The sequence below is a fragment of the Oncorhynchus keta genome, chromosome 1, assembly GCF_023373465.1.
Source record: "Oncorhynchus keta strain PuntledgeMale-10-30-2019 chromosome 1, Oket_V2, whole genome shotgun sequence".
NCBI lineage: Eukaryota > Metazoa > Chordata > Actinopteri > Salmoniformes > Salmonidae > Oncorhynchus > Oncorhynchus keta.
Window position 1 is genome coordinate 95,951,204 of NC_068421.1, and position 12,732 is coordinate 95,963,935.

A 12,732-nucleotide genomic window follows, 5' to 3' on the forward strand; every position below is an offset into this window, starting at 1 on the left:
TGTATATATTTTACTGGTGCACAACATGAACCGTTTATCAACATCACTGTGTTCAAAGAACAAAATCATCAAAACATGATTTTCACTCAAAAACAAAAACATAATAATGAATATTTACTGCAAATCGGTGTAACTTCTGCTGTTTCCTTTCAGAGACCAGTTCAGAAATGCGCGGCTTCACCTTGGCAAGTGCCACTCTCATGTCATTTTCATAAACAAAGTCTGTTCCTTTTCTTCATTTTTATGTCCAGCATCCTCGAAAAGGATTGCTCGCAAAGATATGTTGTAACAAACGGTATGAAAATCTCCAGAGCTTTCTTAGCAATAACAGTACGTTACCATTTGTTGACACAAAAACGTTGAAAGCGTTGTTGTTCTGAAGAGTTGTATATAGTATATAGTATATAGTATACATTATGTTGGTATGGGTATTGGAACACAGCTCTAGTCTCTAGACCTATAGACTAATAGTATATAGTATATAGTATATAGTATGTAGTATACAGTGTGTTAGTATGGGTATTGGAACACAGCTCTAGTCTCTAGACCTATAGACTAATAGTATATAGTATATAGTATGTAGTATACAGTATGTTAGTATGGGTATTGGAACACAGCTCTAGTCTCTAGACCTATAGACTAATAGTATATAGTATATAGTATATAGTATGTAGTATACAGTGTGTTAGTATGGGTATTGGAACACAGCTCTAGTCTCTAGACCTATAGACTAATAGTATATAGTATGTAGTATATAGTATACAGTATGTTAGTATGGGTATTGGAACACAGCTCTAGACCTATAGACTAATAGTATATAGTATATAGTATGTAGTATACAGTCTGTTAGTATGGGTATTGGAACACAGCTCTAGACCTACAGACTAATAGTATATAGTATACAGTATGTAGTATACAGTCTGTTAGTATGGGTATTGGAACACAGCTCTAGACCTATAGACTAATAGTATATAGTATATAGTATGTAGTATACAGTCTGTTAGTATGGGTATTGGAACACAGCTCTAGACCTACAGACTAATAGTATATAGTATACAGTATGTAGTATACAGTCTGTTAGTATGGGTATTCGAATGCAGCTTTGGTTTCAATATGACACCTTGTTAAAATAAAGGTTAATAACATCAACAGTTTATGTGAGTGTTAAATAATGACCATCTTTATCAGTGGTAAAGCACAGCAAATACAGACATACTGTATCTCTCATAGTCAAGGTGGGTCTGTTGATATGAATTTGATGCAGCCTCCATTACATACAACGTACACTAGATGGGGCCCTTACACTGCATGTCATTTTGCAGTGGTGTTTTTGTTGTTGTTGTCCTGTGTAGTCCGGAAGTACAGAGTACCTCGCCCCGGTTGCAGTTGCAAGGCGCCCGCCAGTATCCCAAGATTCCGCTGTTTCTGCAATGACCTCGCCGATAACGGAGTCGGTAGTGTAAGCAGTGTTGTGTGCTCTCCTTGCATGGTGGATGATGGCCGCTTCAAAGCCCGTTGAGCCGCAGTCCGGGAGCAGTCTCCCTCGCTGGCAGCTGGCCCTCCTGATCGGAACCCCCATAGTGCTGGGTGTAGGAGCTGTTTACCTGTGGAACCGCAGCAAGACGAAGGACTCACCGGGGAAACGGAATGGGGAACGGACAACTCCAGAAGGCAGCGCGAGCCCCGTCCAGGGCCAAGACGGCGCAGCTAACCGAACCAGTCGCGAGCTGGAGGACATGGTATGAATCTCAGGCTCTCCTAGATATAACTCTGCTTTACTTCATTTTTCCTGCCCAGCCCGGTACTAGCTATAACACTAAATCCGTGTTCCTTGAGCAGAATTTGTTCAGTACCGAAATACATTCAAGGACAGACTGTCAATGAATCCCACCTACATGTAGCAGATGGCCGCTAACGAGCTAGGTAGCTAGTTAGAATGGTTAAAAAAAAGCACGCTAAATAACGTTAACTAGGCGCCTAAATAACCATTTCAATGAAGGAAACTAATGTAGTTACACTATGTCATATTTAGCGTGGTATGAGCGAAACATGTCGCTAACTAGCTAGTTGAACTGAGAGCCAAGCACATGTTTGACTAATTCTATAGAGCCATCAAGACGGATTCATACCCCTTGACTTTTTCAATTGAACCTTAACCGGGAGGCAAGTCAGTTAAGAACAAATTCGTATTTACAATGACGGCCTAGGAACAGTGGGTTAACTGTCTGTTCAGGGGCAGAACGACAGATTTTTACCCTGTCAGCTCGGGGGTTTGATCTAACAACCTCCCGGTCCTACTCTCTAACCACTAGGTTACCTGTCTCCCGGTCCAACTCTCTAACCACTAGGTTACCTGCCTCCCGGTCCAACACTCTGACCACTAGGCTTCCTGCCTCCCGGTCCAACTCTCTAACCACTAGGCTACCTGCCTCCCGGTCCAACTGGTCCTACTCTCTAACCACTAGGCTACCTGCCTCCCGGTCCAACTCTCTAACCACTAGGCTTCCTGCCTCCCGGTCCAACTGGTCCTACTCTCTAACCACTAGGCTACCTGCCTCCCGGTCCAACTCTCTAACCACTAGGCTTCCTGCCTCCCGGTCCAACTCTCTAACCACTAGGCTACCTGCCTCCCGGTCCAACTCTCTAACCACTAGGCTTCCTGCCTCCCGGTCCAAATCTCTAACCACTAGGCTACCTGCCTCCCGGTCCAAATCTCTGACCACTAGGCTACCTGCCTCCCGGTCCAACTCTCTAACCACTAGGCTTCCTGCCTCCCGGTCCAAATCTTTAACCACTAGGCTACCTGTCTCCCGGTCCAACTCTCTGACCACTAGGCTACCTGCCTCCCGGTCCTACTCTCTAACCACTAGGCTTCCTGCCTCCCGGTCCTACTGTCTAACCACTAGGCTACCTGCCTCCCGGTCCAACTCTCTAACCACTAGGCTACCTGTCTCCCGGTCCAACTCTCTAACCACTAAGCTACCTGCCTCCCGGTCCAACTCTCTGACCACTAGGCTACCTGTCTCCCGGTCCAACTCTCTAACCACTAAGCTACCTGCCTCCCGGTCCTACTCTCTAACCACTAGGCTACCTGTCTCCCGGTCCAACTCTCTAACCACTAGGCTACCTGCCTCCCGGTCCAACTCTCTAACCACTAGGCTACCTGCCTCCCGGTCCAACTCTCTAACCACTAGGCTACCTGCCGCCCCAAAATAGATCTTGTCCAGTACGGGTATCAAACCGGCAACCTTTGCGTGAGCTGAAGCTAACCAGACTTTTTTTGTTTTTTATTTTTTTATTTAACCAGGTAGGCCATTTGAGAACACCTTTATTTAACCAGGTAGGCCATTTGAGAACACCTTTATTTAACCAGGTAGGCCAGTTGAGAACACCTTTATTTAACCAGGTGGGCCATTTGAGAACACCATTATTTAACCAGGTAGGCCAGTTGAGAACACCTTTATTTAACCAGGTGGGCCAGTTGAGAACACCATTATTTAACCAGGTAGGCCAGTTGAGAACACCTTTATTTAACCATGTCGGCCAGTTGAGAACAAGTTCTCATTTTACAACTTCAAAAAGTGTATTACTTTGCCAAGTCTTTTACAGTATTACTTTAGTCCCTTGTTGCAAACAGGGTACATGTTTTGGAGTATTAGTATTCTGTACAGGCTTCCTTCTTTTCACTCTCAATTAGTTTAGTATTGTGGAGTAACTACAATGTTGTTGATCCATCCTCAGTTCTCTCCTATCACAGCCATTAAACTATGTAACTGTTTTAAAGTCACCATTGGCCTCATGGTGAGCAGTTTCCTTCTTCTCCGGCAACTGAGTTAGGAAGGACGCCTGTATCTTTGTAGTGATTGGGTGTATTGATACACCATCCAAACTGTAATAACTTCACCATGATCAAAGGGATATTCAAGGTGTGCTTTTTTAAACATTTTACCCATCAGGCTTTGGAAAACATCCCTGGTCTTTGGTTGAATCTGTTTTGAAGTTCAGTGCTGGACTGAGGGACCTTACAGATGTAGTCATTCAAAATCATGTTAAACAACTTATTTAGCGGTTGAATACTTATTGACTCAAGACATACACATTTTTCATTTATTTATTAATTTGTAACCATTTCAATAAACATAATTCCACTTTGACATTATGGGGTATTGTGTGTGTTTTGGCCAGTGACCAAAACAATCTCAATTGTATCCCTTTTATAAATTCAGGCTGTGTAACAACAAAATGTGGAAAAAGGGGTGTGAATATTTTCTGACGGCATTGAGTCACCTTGCTTTTCCTTTCATTTACTCGTTAGCTAACAAGTCACCAAATACTACGGATGGTCAGAACTCCTGCTCATTGGTTGGTCTCTGTGATTAGTAGTTGGTAAGGGGGGACAGATCTTAATTGGTTCAGACAGGGAAGGGCTTGCCAGTCGAACAAAAAGTCTGATCCTGAATCTGCATTTTAAAGGTAGCTACATAGTTCTGACATCTTGTTGTGTTACTTGCTTGTACACATTCACACAACCCAATCAATGTGACAAGTCCACAGTCAGTGTTGTATAGAAACCTTCCACTGCACTGCCTCACTCCATTCTGAGTTCAGTTGTAACCTGCTAGCTACACCCAACATGAGTCCACAGTTCAAAGTCTCTCCTCATTTGAATGAATTCACCCACAGAAGTGATCTGTCTGTGATGAGCCTAACGTCGAGCTATGCAGGTGAGCTGCCAATGAGTAAGGCATACCATTATTGTGGACTGTCAGATTAATATAATAGTTTGAATAAAACATTTGCAAGAACGATTTCCCTAATAATCCTGTTTACATGGACTGAAATCAGGCTACCTGTTGGGACGTCAATCAATATAAACGTTCTAATACAGCGACCATGTTCTTTTTGGGAAGTGTATTTGATTTGATAAAATGTGTATGTTTACTAAAATGCATATTCCCCTCACTCGCCCTAAAGAGGGAGGCCCACTCGCCCTAAAGAGGGAGGCCCACTCGCCCTAAAGAGGGAGGCCCACTCGCCCTAAAGAGGGAGGCCCACTCGCCCTAAAGAGGGAGGCCCACTCGCCCCAAAGAGGGAGGCCCACTCGCCCCAAAGAGGGAGGCCCACTCGCCCCAAAGAGGGAGGCCCACTCGCCCCAAAGAGGAGGCCCACTCGCCCCAAAGAGGCAGGCCCACTCGCCCCAAAGAGGGAGGCCCACTCGCCCCAAAGAGGGAGGCCCACTCGCCCCAAAGAGGGAGGCCCACTCGCCCCAAAGAGGGAGGCCCACTCGCCCCAAAGAGGGAGGCCCACTCGCCCCAAAGAGGAGGCCCACTCGCCCCAAAGAGGGAGGCCCACTCGCCCCAAAGAGGGAGGCCCACTCGCCCCAAAGAGGGAGGCCCACTCGCCCCAAAGAGGGAGGCCCACTTGGCTGGTGCTGGCACGTGCGTGGATCAAATGCACCACTGGAACGCCCATTAAGGTGTCTACTTGTCCGAATCATTCAAAACAGAAAACCAGGTGTTTTAATCAGCGTATGTTTACTTGTATTATTAACTTATGCTGATTTTAAGAGAAGGTGTTTCAATTACTACTGCCATAATGTTTAATATTCAATTATTAGTGTGCATGTAAACTTACTCAATGTCAGGGCTGCAGGTTTGCAGGGGCCTCCGTTTGCACAAGTCGGCACCATGAAGCCCACTCCTCCCAAGTGTCTTTAGGCGCCAACAAGAACCACTCAGCCTGTCTGTCCAGCCCCTCCCTTTCTTGGACATGGTCGATTACACCATCTGAGTGGGATCCCTTCTCACTCCCTGGCGTAGGGGGACAGTCAGGATGGATGGATGGTTAGGATGGAGTAGGGGGACAGTCAGGATGGATGGATGGTTAGGATGGAGTAGGGGGACAGTCAGGCTGGATGGATGGTTAGGATGGAGTAGGGGGACAGTCAGGATGGATGGATGGTTAGGATGGAGTAGTGGGACAGTCAGGATGGATGGATGGTTAGGATGGAGTAGGGGGACAGTCAGGATGGATGGATGGTTAGGGATGGAGTAGGGGGACAGTCAGGATGGATGGATGGTTAGGGATGGAGTAGGGGGACAGTCAGGCTGGATGGATGGTTAGGGATGGAGTAGGGGGACAGTCAGGCTGGATGGATGGAGTGGGGGACAGTCAGGCTGGATGGATGGAGTAGGGGGACAGTCAGGCTGGATGGATGGAGTAGGGGGACAGTCAGGCTGGATGGATGGAGTAGGGGGAAAGTCAGGCTGGATGGATGGTTAGGATGGAGTAGGGGGACAGTCAGGATGGATGGATGGTTAGGATGGAGTAGGGGGACAGTCAGGATGGATGGATGGTTAGGATGGAGTAGGGGGACAGTGAGGATGGATGGATGGTTAGGATGGAGTAGGGGGACAGTCAGGATGGATGGATGGTTAGGGATGGAGTAGGGGGACAGTCAGGATGGATGGATGGTTAGGGATGGAGTAGGGGGACAGTCAGGATGGATGGATGGTTAGGGATGGAGTAGGGGGACAGTCAGGCTGGATGGATGGAGTGGGGGGACAGTCAGGCTGGATGGATGGAGTGGGGGACAGTCAGGCTGGATGGATGGAGTAGGGGGACAGTCAGGCTGGATGGATGGTTAGGATGGAGTAGGGGGACAGTCGGGCTGGATGGATGGAGAAGGGGGACAGTCAGGCTGGATGGATGGAGAAGGGGGACAGTCAGGCTGGATGGATGGTTAGGATGGAGTAGGGGGACAGCCAGGATGGATGGTTAGGATGGAGTAGGGGGACAGTCAGGCTGGATGGCTGGAATAGGGGGACAGTCAGGCTGGATGGATGGTTAGGATGTAGTAGGGGGACAGCCAGGATGGATGGTTAGGATGGAGTAGGGGGACAGTCAGGCTGGATGGTTAGGATGGAGTAGGGGGACAGTCAGGATGGATGGATGGTTAGGATGGAGTAGGGGGACAGTCAGGATGGATGGATGGTTAGGGATGGAGTAGGGGGACAGTCTGGCTGGATGGATGGTTAGGGATGGAGTAGGGGGACAGTCAGGCTGGATGGTTAGGATGGAGTAGGGGGACAGTCAGGCTGGATGGAGTAGGGGGACAGCCAGGATGGATGGTTAGGATGGAGTAGGGGGACAGTCAGGCTGGATGGTTAGGATGGAGTAGGGGGACAGTCTGGCTGGATGGATGGTTAGGGATGGAGTAGGGGGACAGTCAGGGTGGATGGATGGTTAGGATGTAGTAGGGGGACAGTCAGGCTGGATGGATGGTTAGGATGGAGTAGGGTGACAGTCTGGCTGGACGGATGGTTAGGGATGGAGTAGGGGGACAGTCAGGCTGGATGGTTAGGATGTAGTAGGGGGACAGTCAGGCTGGATGGTTAGGATGGAGTAGGGGGACAGTCTGGCTGGATGGATGGTTAGGGATGGAGTAGGGGGACAGTCAGGCTGGATGGAGTAGGGGGACAGTCTGGCTGGATGGATGGTTAGGATGGAGTAGGGGGACAGTCAGGCTGGATGGAGTAGGGGGACAGTCTGGCTGGATGGATGGTTAGGATGGAGTAGGGGGACAGTCAGGATGGATGGATGGTTAGGATGGAGTAGGGGACAGTCAGGATGGATGGATGGAGTAGGGGGATAGTCTGGCTGGATGGATGGTTAGGATGGAGTAGGGGGACAGTCAGGCTGGATGGATGGTTAGGATGGAGTAGGGGGACAGTCTGGCTGGATGGATGGTTAGGATGGAGTAGGGGGACAGTCAGGATGGATGGATGGTTAGGATGGAGTAGGGGGACAGTCAGGATGGATGGATGGAGTAGGGGGACAGTCAGGATGGATGAATGGAGTAGGGGGACAGTCTGGCTGGATGGATGGTTAGGATGGAGTAAGGGGACAGTCTGGCTGGATGGATGGTTAGGATGGAGTAGGGGGACAGTCGGGATGGATGGATGGTAAGGATGGAGTAGGGGGACAGTCTGGCTGGATGGATGGTTAGGATGGAGTAGGGGGACAGTCTGGCTGGATGGATGGTTAGGATGGATGGTTAGGATGGAGTAGGGGGACAGTCTGGCTGGATGGATGGTTAGGATGGAGTAGGGGGACAGTCTGGCTGGATGGATGTGTCATGACGTTGGCCTGGGGGATAGGTTTATGACAGTCATAAATACCTCTTTCCCCCTTTTTCCTCTCTCTACCCAACTGAGGTTACATTTGCAAACCCCTTGGTTAACATAGAGATTCTGGGAACAGAAGGTGGGGGGGAAATGAACTATATTCTTGTAATCCGACCAATGGAACATATGCGGTGGTACTTAATGAATATGATGTCAGTTCGGTTGTCATCTGAGACATTCTCATCAATGACAAGATGACATAAACTCTACAGTGGAAAGTCTACACATCAGAGTTATCGGATTCACGTGGAATTGTTGTTCAATTTAAATGTAAAATTATTTGTGATGGGATGAAATGTGATTTTAGCTTCTAAAAAGTGAGATTTGGGTTTTCATAAGAGAGGGCTCTGCTCAATCAGTGGCCTGCCACTGTGAAGGGACAAGGGCTATACACCCTCCTCTCCCTTCCTATATTAGCCCTTGACGACAATATAACTTCCTGTTCCGAGGATGTAGGACGACGGTCCGATGTCAGAATGGTTCAGATAATAACTACAGAACGAAGCCAACATCAGCGTGAGCTTTGGTTGCGAATGGTATAAACTTTGAACTCTTATTCACTACAGAAGTGATACCTCCTAGCCGTTGAGTTAGCAACAGCAGATGCAACGAGGGTTAGGAAGGAACAGACAGAGTATTCCGTCTATCACACAATGACGTTACTACATCGCATCCAATTGACAACCAGAGACATTCTTCAAAGGACTCCGTTAGGCAACATGGCCTTCCATCTACCATCAACCTACCGAAGTGCAACTCAGAGTAAATATTTATTCCATTTTCCTTTTCCAAATGGGCGGTAATTTAGAATGCAGCAGATACTGTATTTACGATAACACAGCTTCTCCCTGTGTCCCTCAGTCTTCCCGCTCTTTCACTCAAACCCAGCCCTTTTCCTTTGTGTAACAAGCTGTCATATCTGTTCCGCCCACAAGGGACGTTTTCCTTTATGATATAATTTGTAATCAAGTTATGATTTAATTATGTGTATGTGTAATTCTGTGTGATTAGTTAGGTATTTAGTAAATCAATAATTAAACCCAATTTTGTATTGCTGATTTCAAATTGTTAGCCAGGGTTCGTGCAGATAACCAAGAATTTACAACTTTCAGATGAGCCTGAATTAAGATGACGATTGATATTGACTGCTATTGATGTAAAATATTACTAGGTCTTTAAGAGTTTATTCGGAAGATAACAGCTCTAAATATTCTTTTGTGGTGCCCGACTCTCTAGTTAATTACATTTACATGATTAGCTCAATCAGGTGATATTAATTACGGATAAATTATTTTATAGAATAGCATGTCATATCACTTATCACCGGCATAGCCAAAGACACAACATAATTGGAGCCCCCTGATAGGAATCTAAAATAGAATGACGCTTTCATTTTGATTCAGCCTGTATAAAATTGAATGGCAGATTACATAATATACCACGTTTATCGTACACATTTTTGGAGTGGTAGACGAGCATTATTGTGTGTGTGCGCTGAGGATTCCCCACCTCCGTGTTGTTCTCTGATGTAGTCAGTGGGTAATGTAAGCGAATACATTTCTGTATGAGGGCCGAGAAAGCTAATTATAGAAATCTGAGAAATAGAGCGTTTGGCCAAACGTGTTTCAGACGCGGGTAGGCTCGGTAATTATTCATTTCTCAAGCGAGGACAAAGAGCCAGCCGATCGGGAGATGTAAGCTTGACCAGCGATATATATATCCCGGCGAGCTCTCTCGTGAGTAGACCAAGGCGCATTTCGTTGTTGCCGCGTTTTCCGGTTAAAACATTGTCAAAAAACGCAGAAAAGGGTTTGAACATAATACGTTATAAGTAAAACCTTTCCGTTGCCAAGGGAATCGTATGTGCTGCATTTTCAGGCACAAAGGAGGGTTTAGCTTGCATGCTAAGGCTAACAAGGGAATCCTATGTGCTGCATTTTCAGGCACAAAGGAGGGTTTAGCTTGCATGCTAAGGCTAACAAGGGAATCCTATGTGCTGCATTTTCAGGCACAAAGGAGGGTTTAGCTTGCATGCTAAGGCTAACAAGGGAATCCTATGTGCTGCTTTTTCAGGCACAAAGGAGGGTTTAGCTTGCATGCTAAGGCTAACAAGGGAATCCTATGTGCTGCATTTTCAGGCACAAAGGAGGGTTTAGCTTGCATGCTAAGGCTAACAAGGGAATCCTATGTGCTGCATTTTCAGGCACAAAGGAGGGTTTAGCTTGCATGCTAAGGCTAACAAGGGAATCCTATGTGCTGCATTTTCAGGCACAAAGGAGGGTTTAGCTTGCATGCTAAGGCTAACAAGGGAATCCTATGTGCTGCTTTTTCAGGCACAAAGGAGGGTTTAGCTTGCATGCTAAGGCTAACAAGGGAATCCTATGTGCTGCATTTTCAGGCACAAAGGAGGGTTTAGCTTGCATGCTAAGGCTAACAAGGGAATCCTATGTGCTGCTTTTTCAGGCACAAAGGAGGGTTTAGCTTGCATGCTAAGGCTAACAAGGGAATCCTATGTGCTGCATTTTCAGGCACAAAGGAGGGTTTAGCTTGCATGCTAAGGCTAACAAGGGAATCCTATGTGCTGCATTTTCAGGCACAAAGGAGGGTTTAGCTTGCATGCTAAGGCTAACAAGGGAATCCTATGTGCTGCTTTTTCAGGCACAAAGGAGGGTTTAGCTTGCATGCTAAGGCTAACAAGGGAATCCTATGTGCTGCATTTTCAGGCACAAAGGAGGGTTTAGCTTGCATGCTAAGGCTAACAAGGGAATCCTATGTGCTGCATTTTCAGGCACAAAGGAGGGTTTAGCTTGCATGCTAAGGCTAACAAGGGAATCCTATGTGCTGCATTTTCAGGCACAAAGGAGGGTTTAGCTTGCATGCTAAGGCTAACAAGGGAATCCTATGTGCTGCTTTTTCAGGCACAAAGGAGGGTTTAGCTTGCATGCTAAGGCTAACAAGGGAATCCTATGTGCTGCATTTTCAGGCACAAAGGAGGGTTTAGCTTGCATGCTAAGGCTAACAAGGGAATCCTATGTGCTGCTTTTTCAGGCACAAAGGAGGGTTTAGCTTGCATGCTAAGGCTAACAAGGGAATCCTATGTGCTGCATTTTCAGGCACAAAGGAGGGTTTAGCTTGCATGCTAAGGCTAACAAGGGAATCCTATGTGCTGCATTTTCAGGCACAAAGGAGGGTTTAGCTTGCATGCTAAGGCTAACAAGGGAATCCTATGTGCTGCATTTTCAGGCACAAAGGAGGGTTTAGCTTGCATGCTAAGGCTAACAAGGGAATCCTATGTGCTGCATTTTCAGGCACAAAGGAGGGTTTAGCTTGCATGCTAAGGCTAACAAGGGAATCCTATGTGCTGCTTTTTCAGGCACAAAGGAGGGTTTAGCTTGCATGCTAAAGCTAACAAGGGAAAATGCCATTTGGTTTTCTTGTGCTACGTTGAAACTCCTCCGCCTTGCGGAACGGAAGTTCCGCCCCAGGTAGTTCCGCCCCGGGTAGTTCCGCCCCGGGTAGTTCCGCCCCGGGTAGTTCCGCCCCGGGTAGTTCCGCCCCATGTAGTTCCGCCCCATGTAGTTCAATCACCACCTTCCGGAGACACCTGAAACCCCACCTCTTTAAGGAATACCTAGGATAGGATAAGTAATCCTCCTCACCCCCCCCTTTAAGATTTAGATGCACTATTGTAAAGTGACTATTCTACTGGATGCCATAAGGTGAATGCACCAATTTGTAAGTCGCTCTGGATAAGAGCGTCTGCTAAATGACTTAAATGTAAAATGTAATGTAATGTTCCGCCCCGGGTAGTTCCGCCCCGGGTAGTTCCGCCCCGGGTAGTTTCGCCCCGGGTAGTTTCGCCCCGGGTAGTTTCGCCCCGGGTAGTTTCGCCCCGGGTAGTTTCGCCCCGGGTAGTTTCGCCCCGGGTAGTTGCGTGTGAAATCATTGACCGCTGACTGGTGCCTACTATATTCGTTCATGAAGAGTTATTCAGGTCACACTCAAGTCATTACTTATGATATCCAGACGGATATCAATGTCTTATCCAATTGAACTAATAACTGTAAACCTGGCAATTTACATTCTGAAATAGATATTTTAAATAATATCCAAATTGATGAGTTTTCTAAATAAGACACTTTTTCCAAACTAACCTAGATGAAGCAACTCCTCAGGTTAATTCAAGTTTAATTCCCAAATAGCCTATACAGGTCTGATTTATCATTAAATTGATCAATCGGTAAAATGTGTTTTTTTGCAAAACCATTCAGTAATCCAGTACTGCCAGAAGCCCCGCCCCAACGGGAATCCCACGTGGCTTCGGCCTTAGGGAGAAGTGCATCGCAGTGTTGAATGGTCCCAACATTTGATCTACAGTTTAAACGTATGATATCCAATCAATGGAGATGGTATGGATTATCGTCTCATTCAATTTAATAAGTTAAATAACTTAATGTTCTTCCAATCAAATGAGACACTTTTAAACTTCTCATATTAACCTGGATGAAGCAACTTCTCAGGTTAATTAAAGTTTAATACCCAGATA

General features: G+C 46.6%; 1 protein-coding gene across 1 annotated transcript in view; it reads left to right on the forward strand.

Annotated features, from left to right (window-relative positions):
• The first annotated feature begins 1,409 nt into the window (after nt 1–1,409).
• Nucleotides 1,410–12,732, forward strand: part of LOC118378571 (mitochondrial import receptor subunit TOM70-like) — a 46,497-nt gene continuing 35,174 nt past the window's right edge. Inside the window, exon 1 of the mRNA XM_052467510.1 lies at nt 1,410–1,739. Within this exon, the coding sequence (XP_052323470.1) occupies nt 1,494–1,739 (246 nt within the window). The 5' untranslated portion in view covers nt 1,410–1,493. The remainder of the gene's footprint in view (nt 1,740–12,732) is intronic.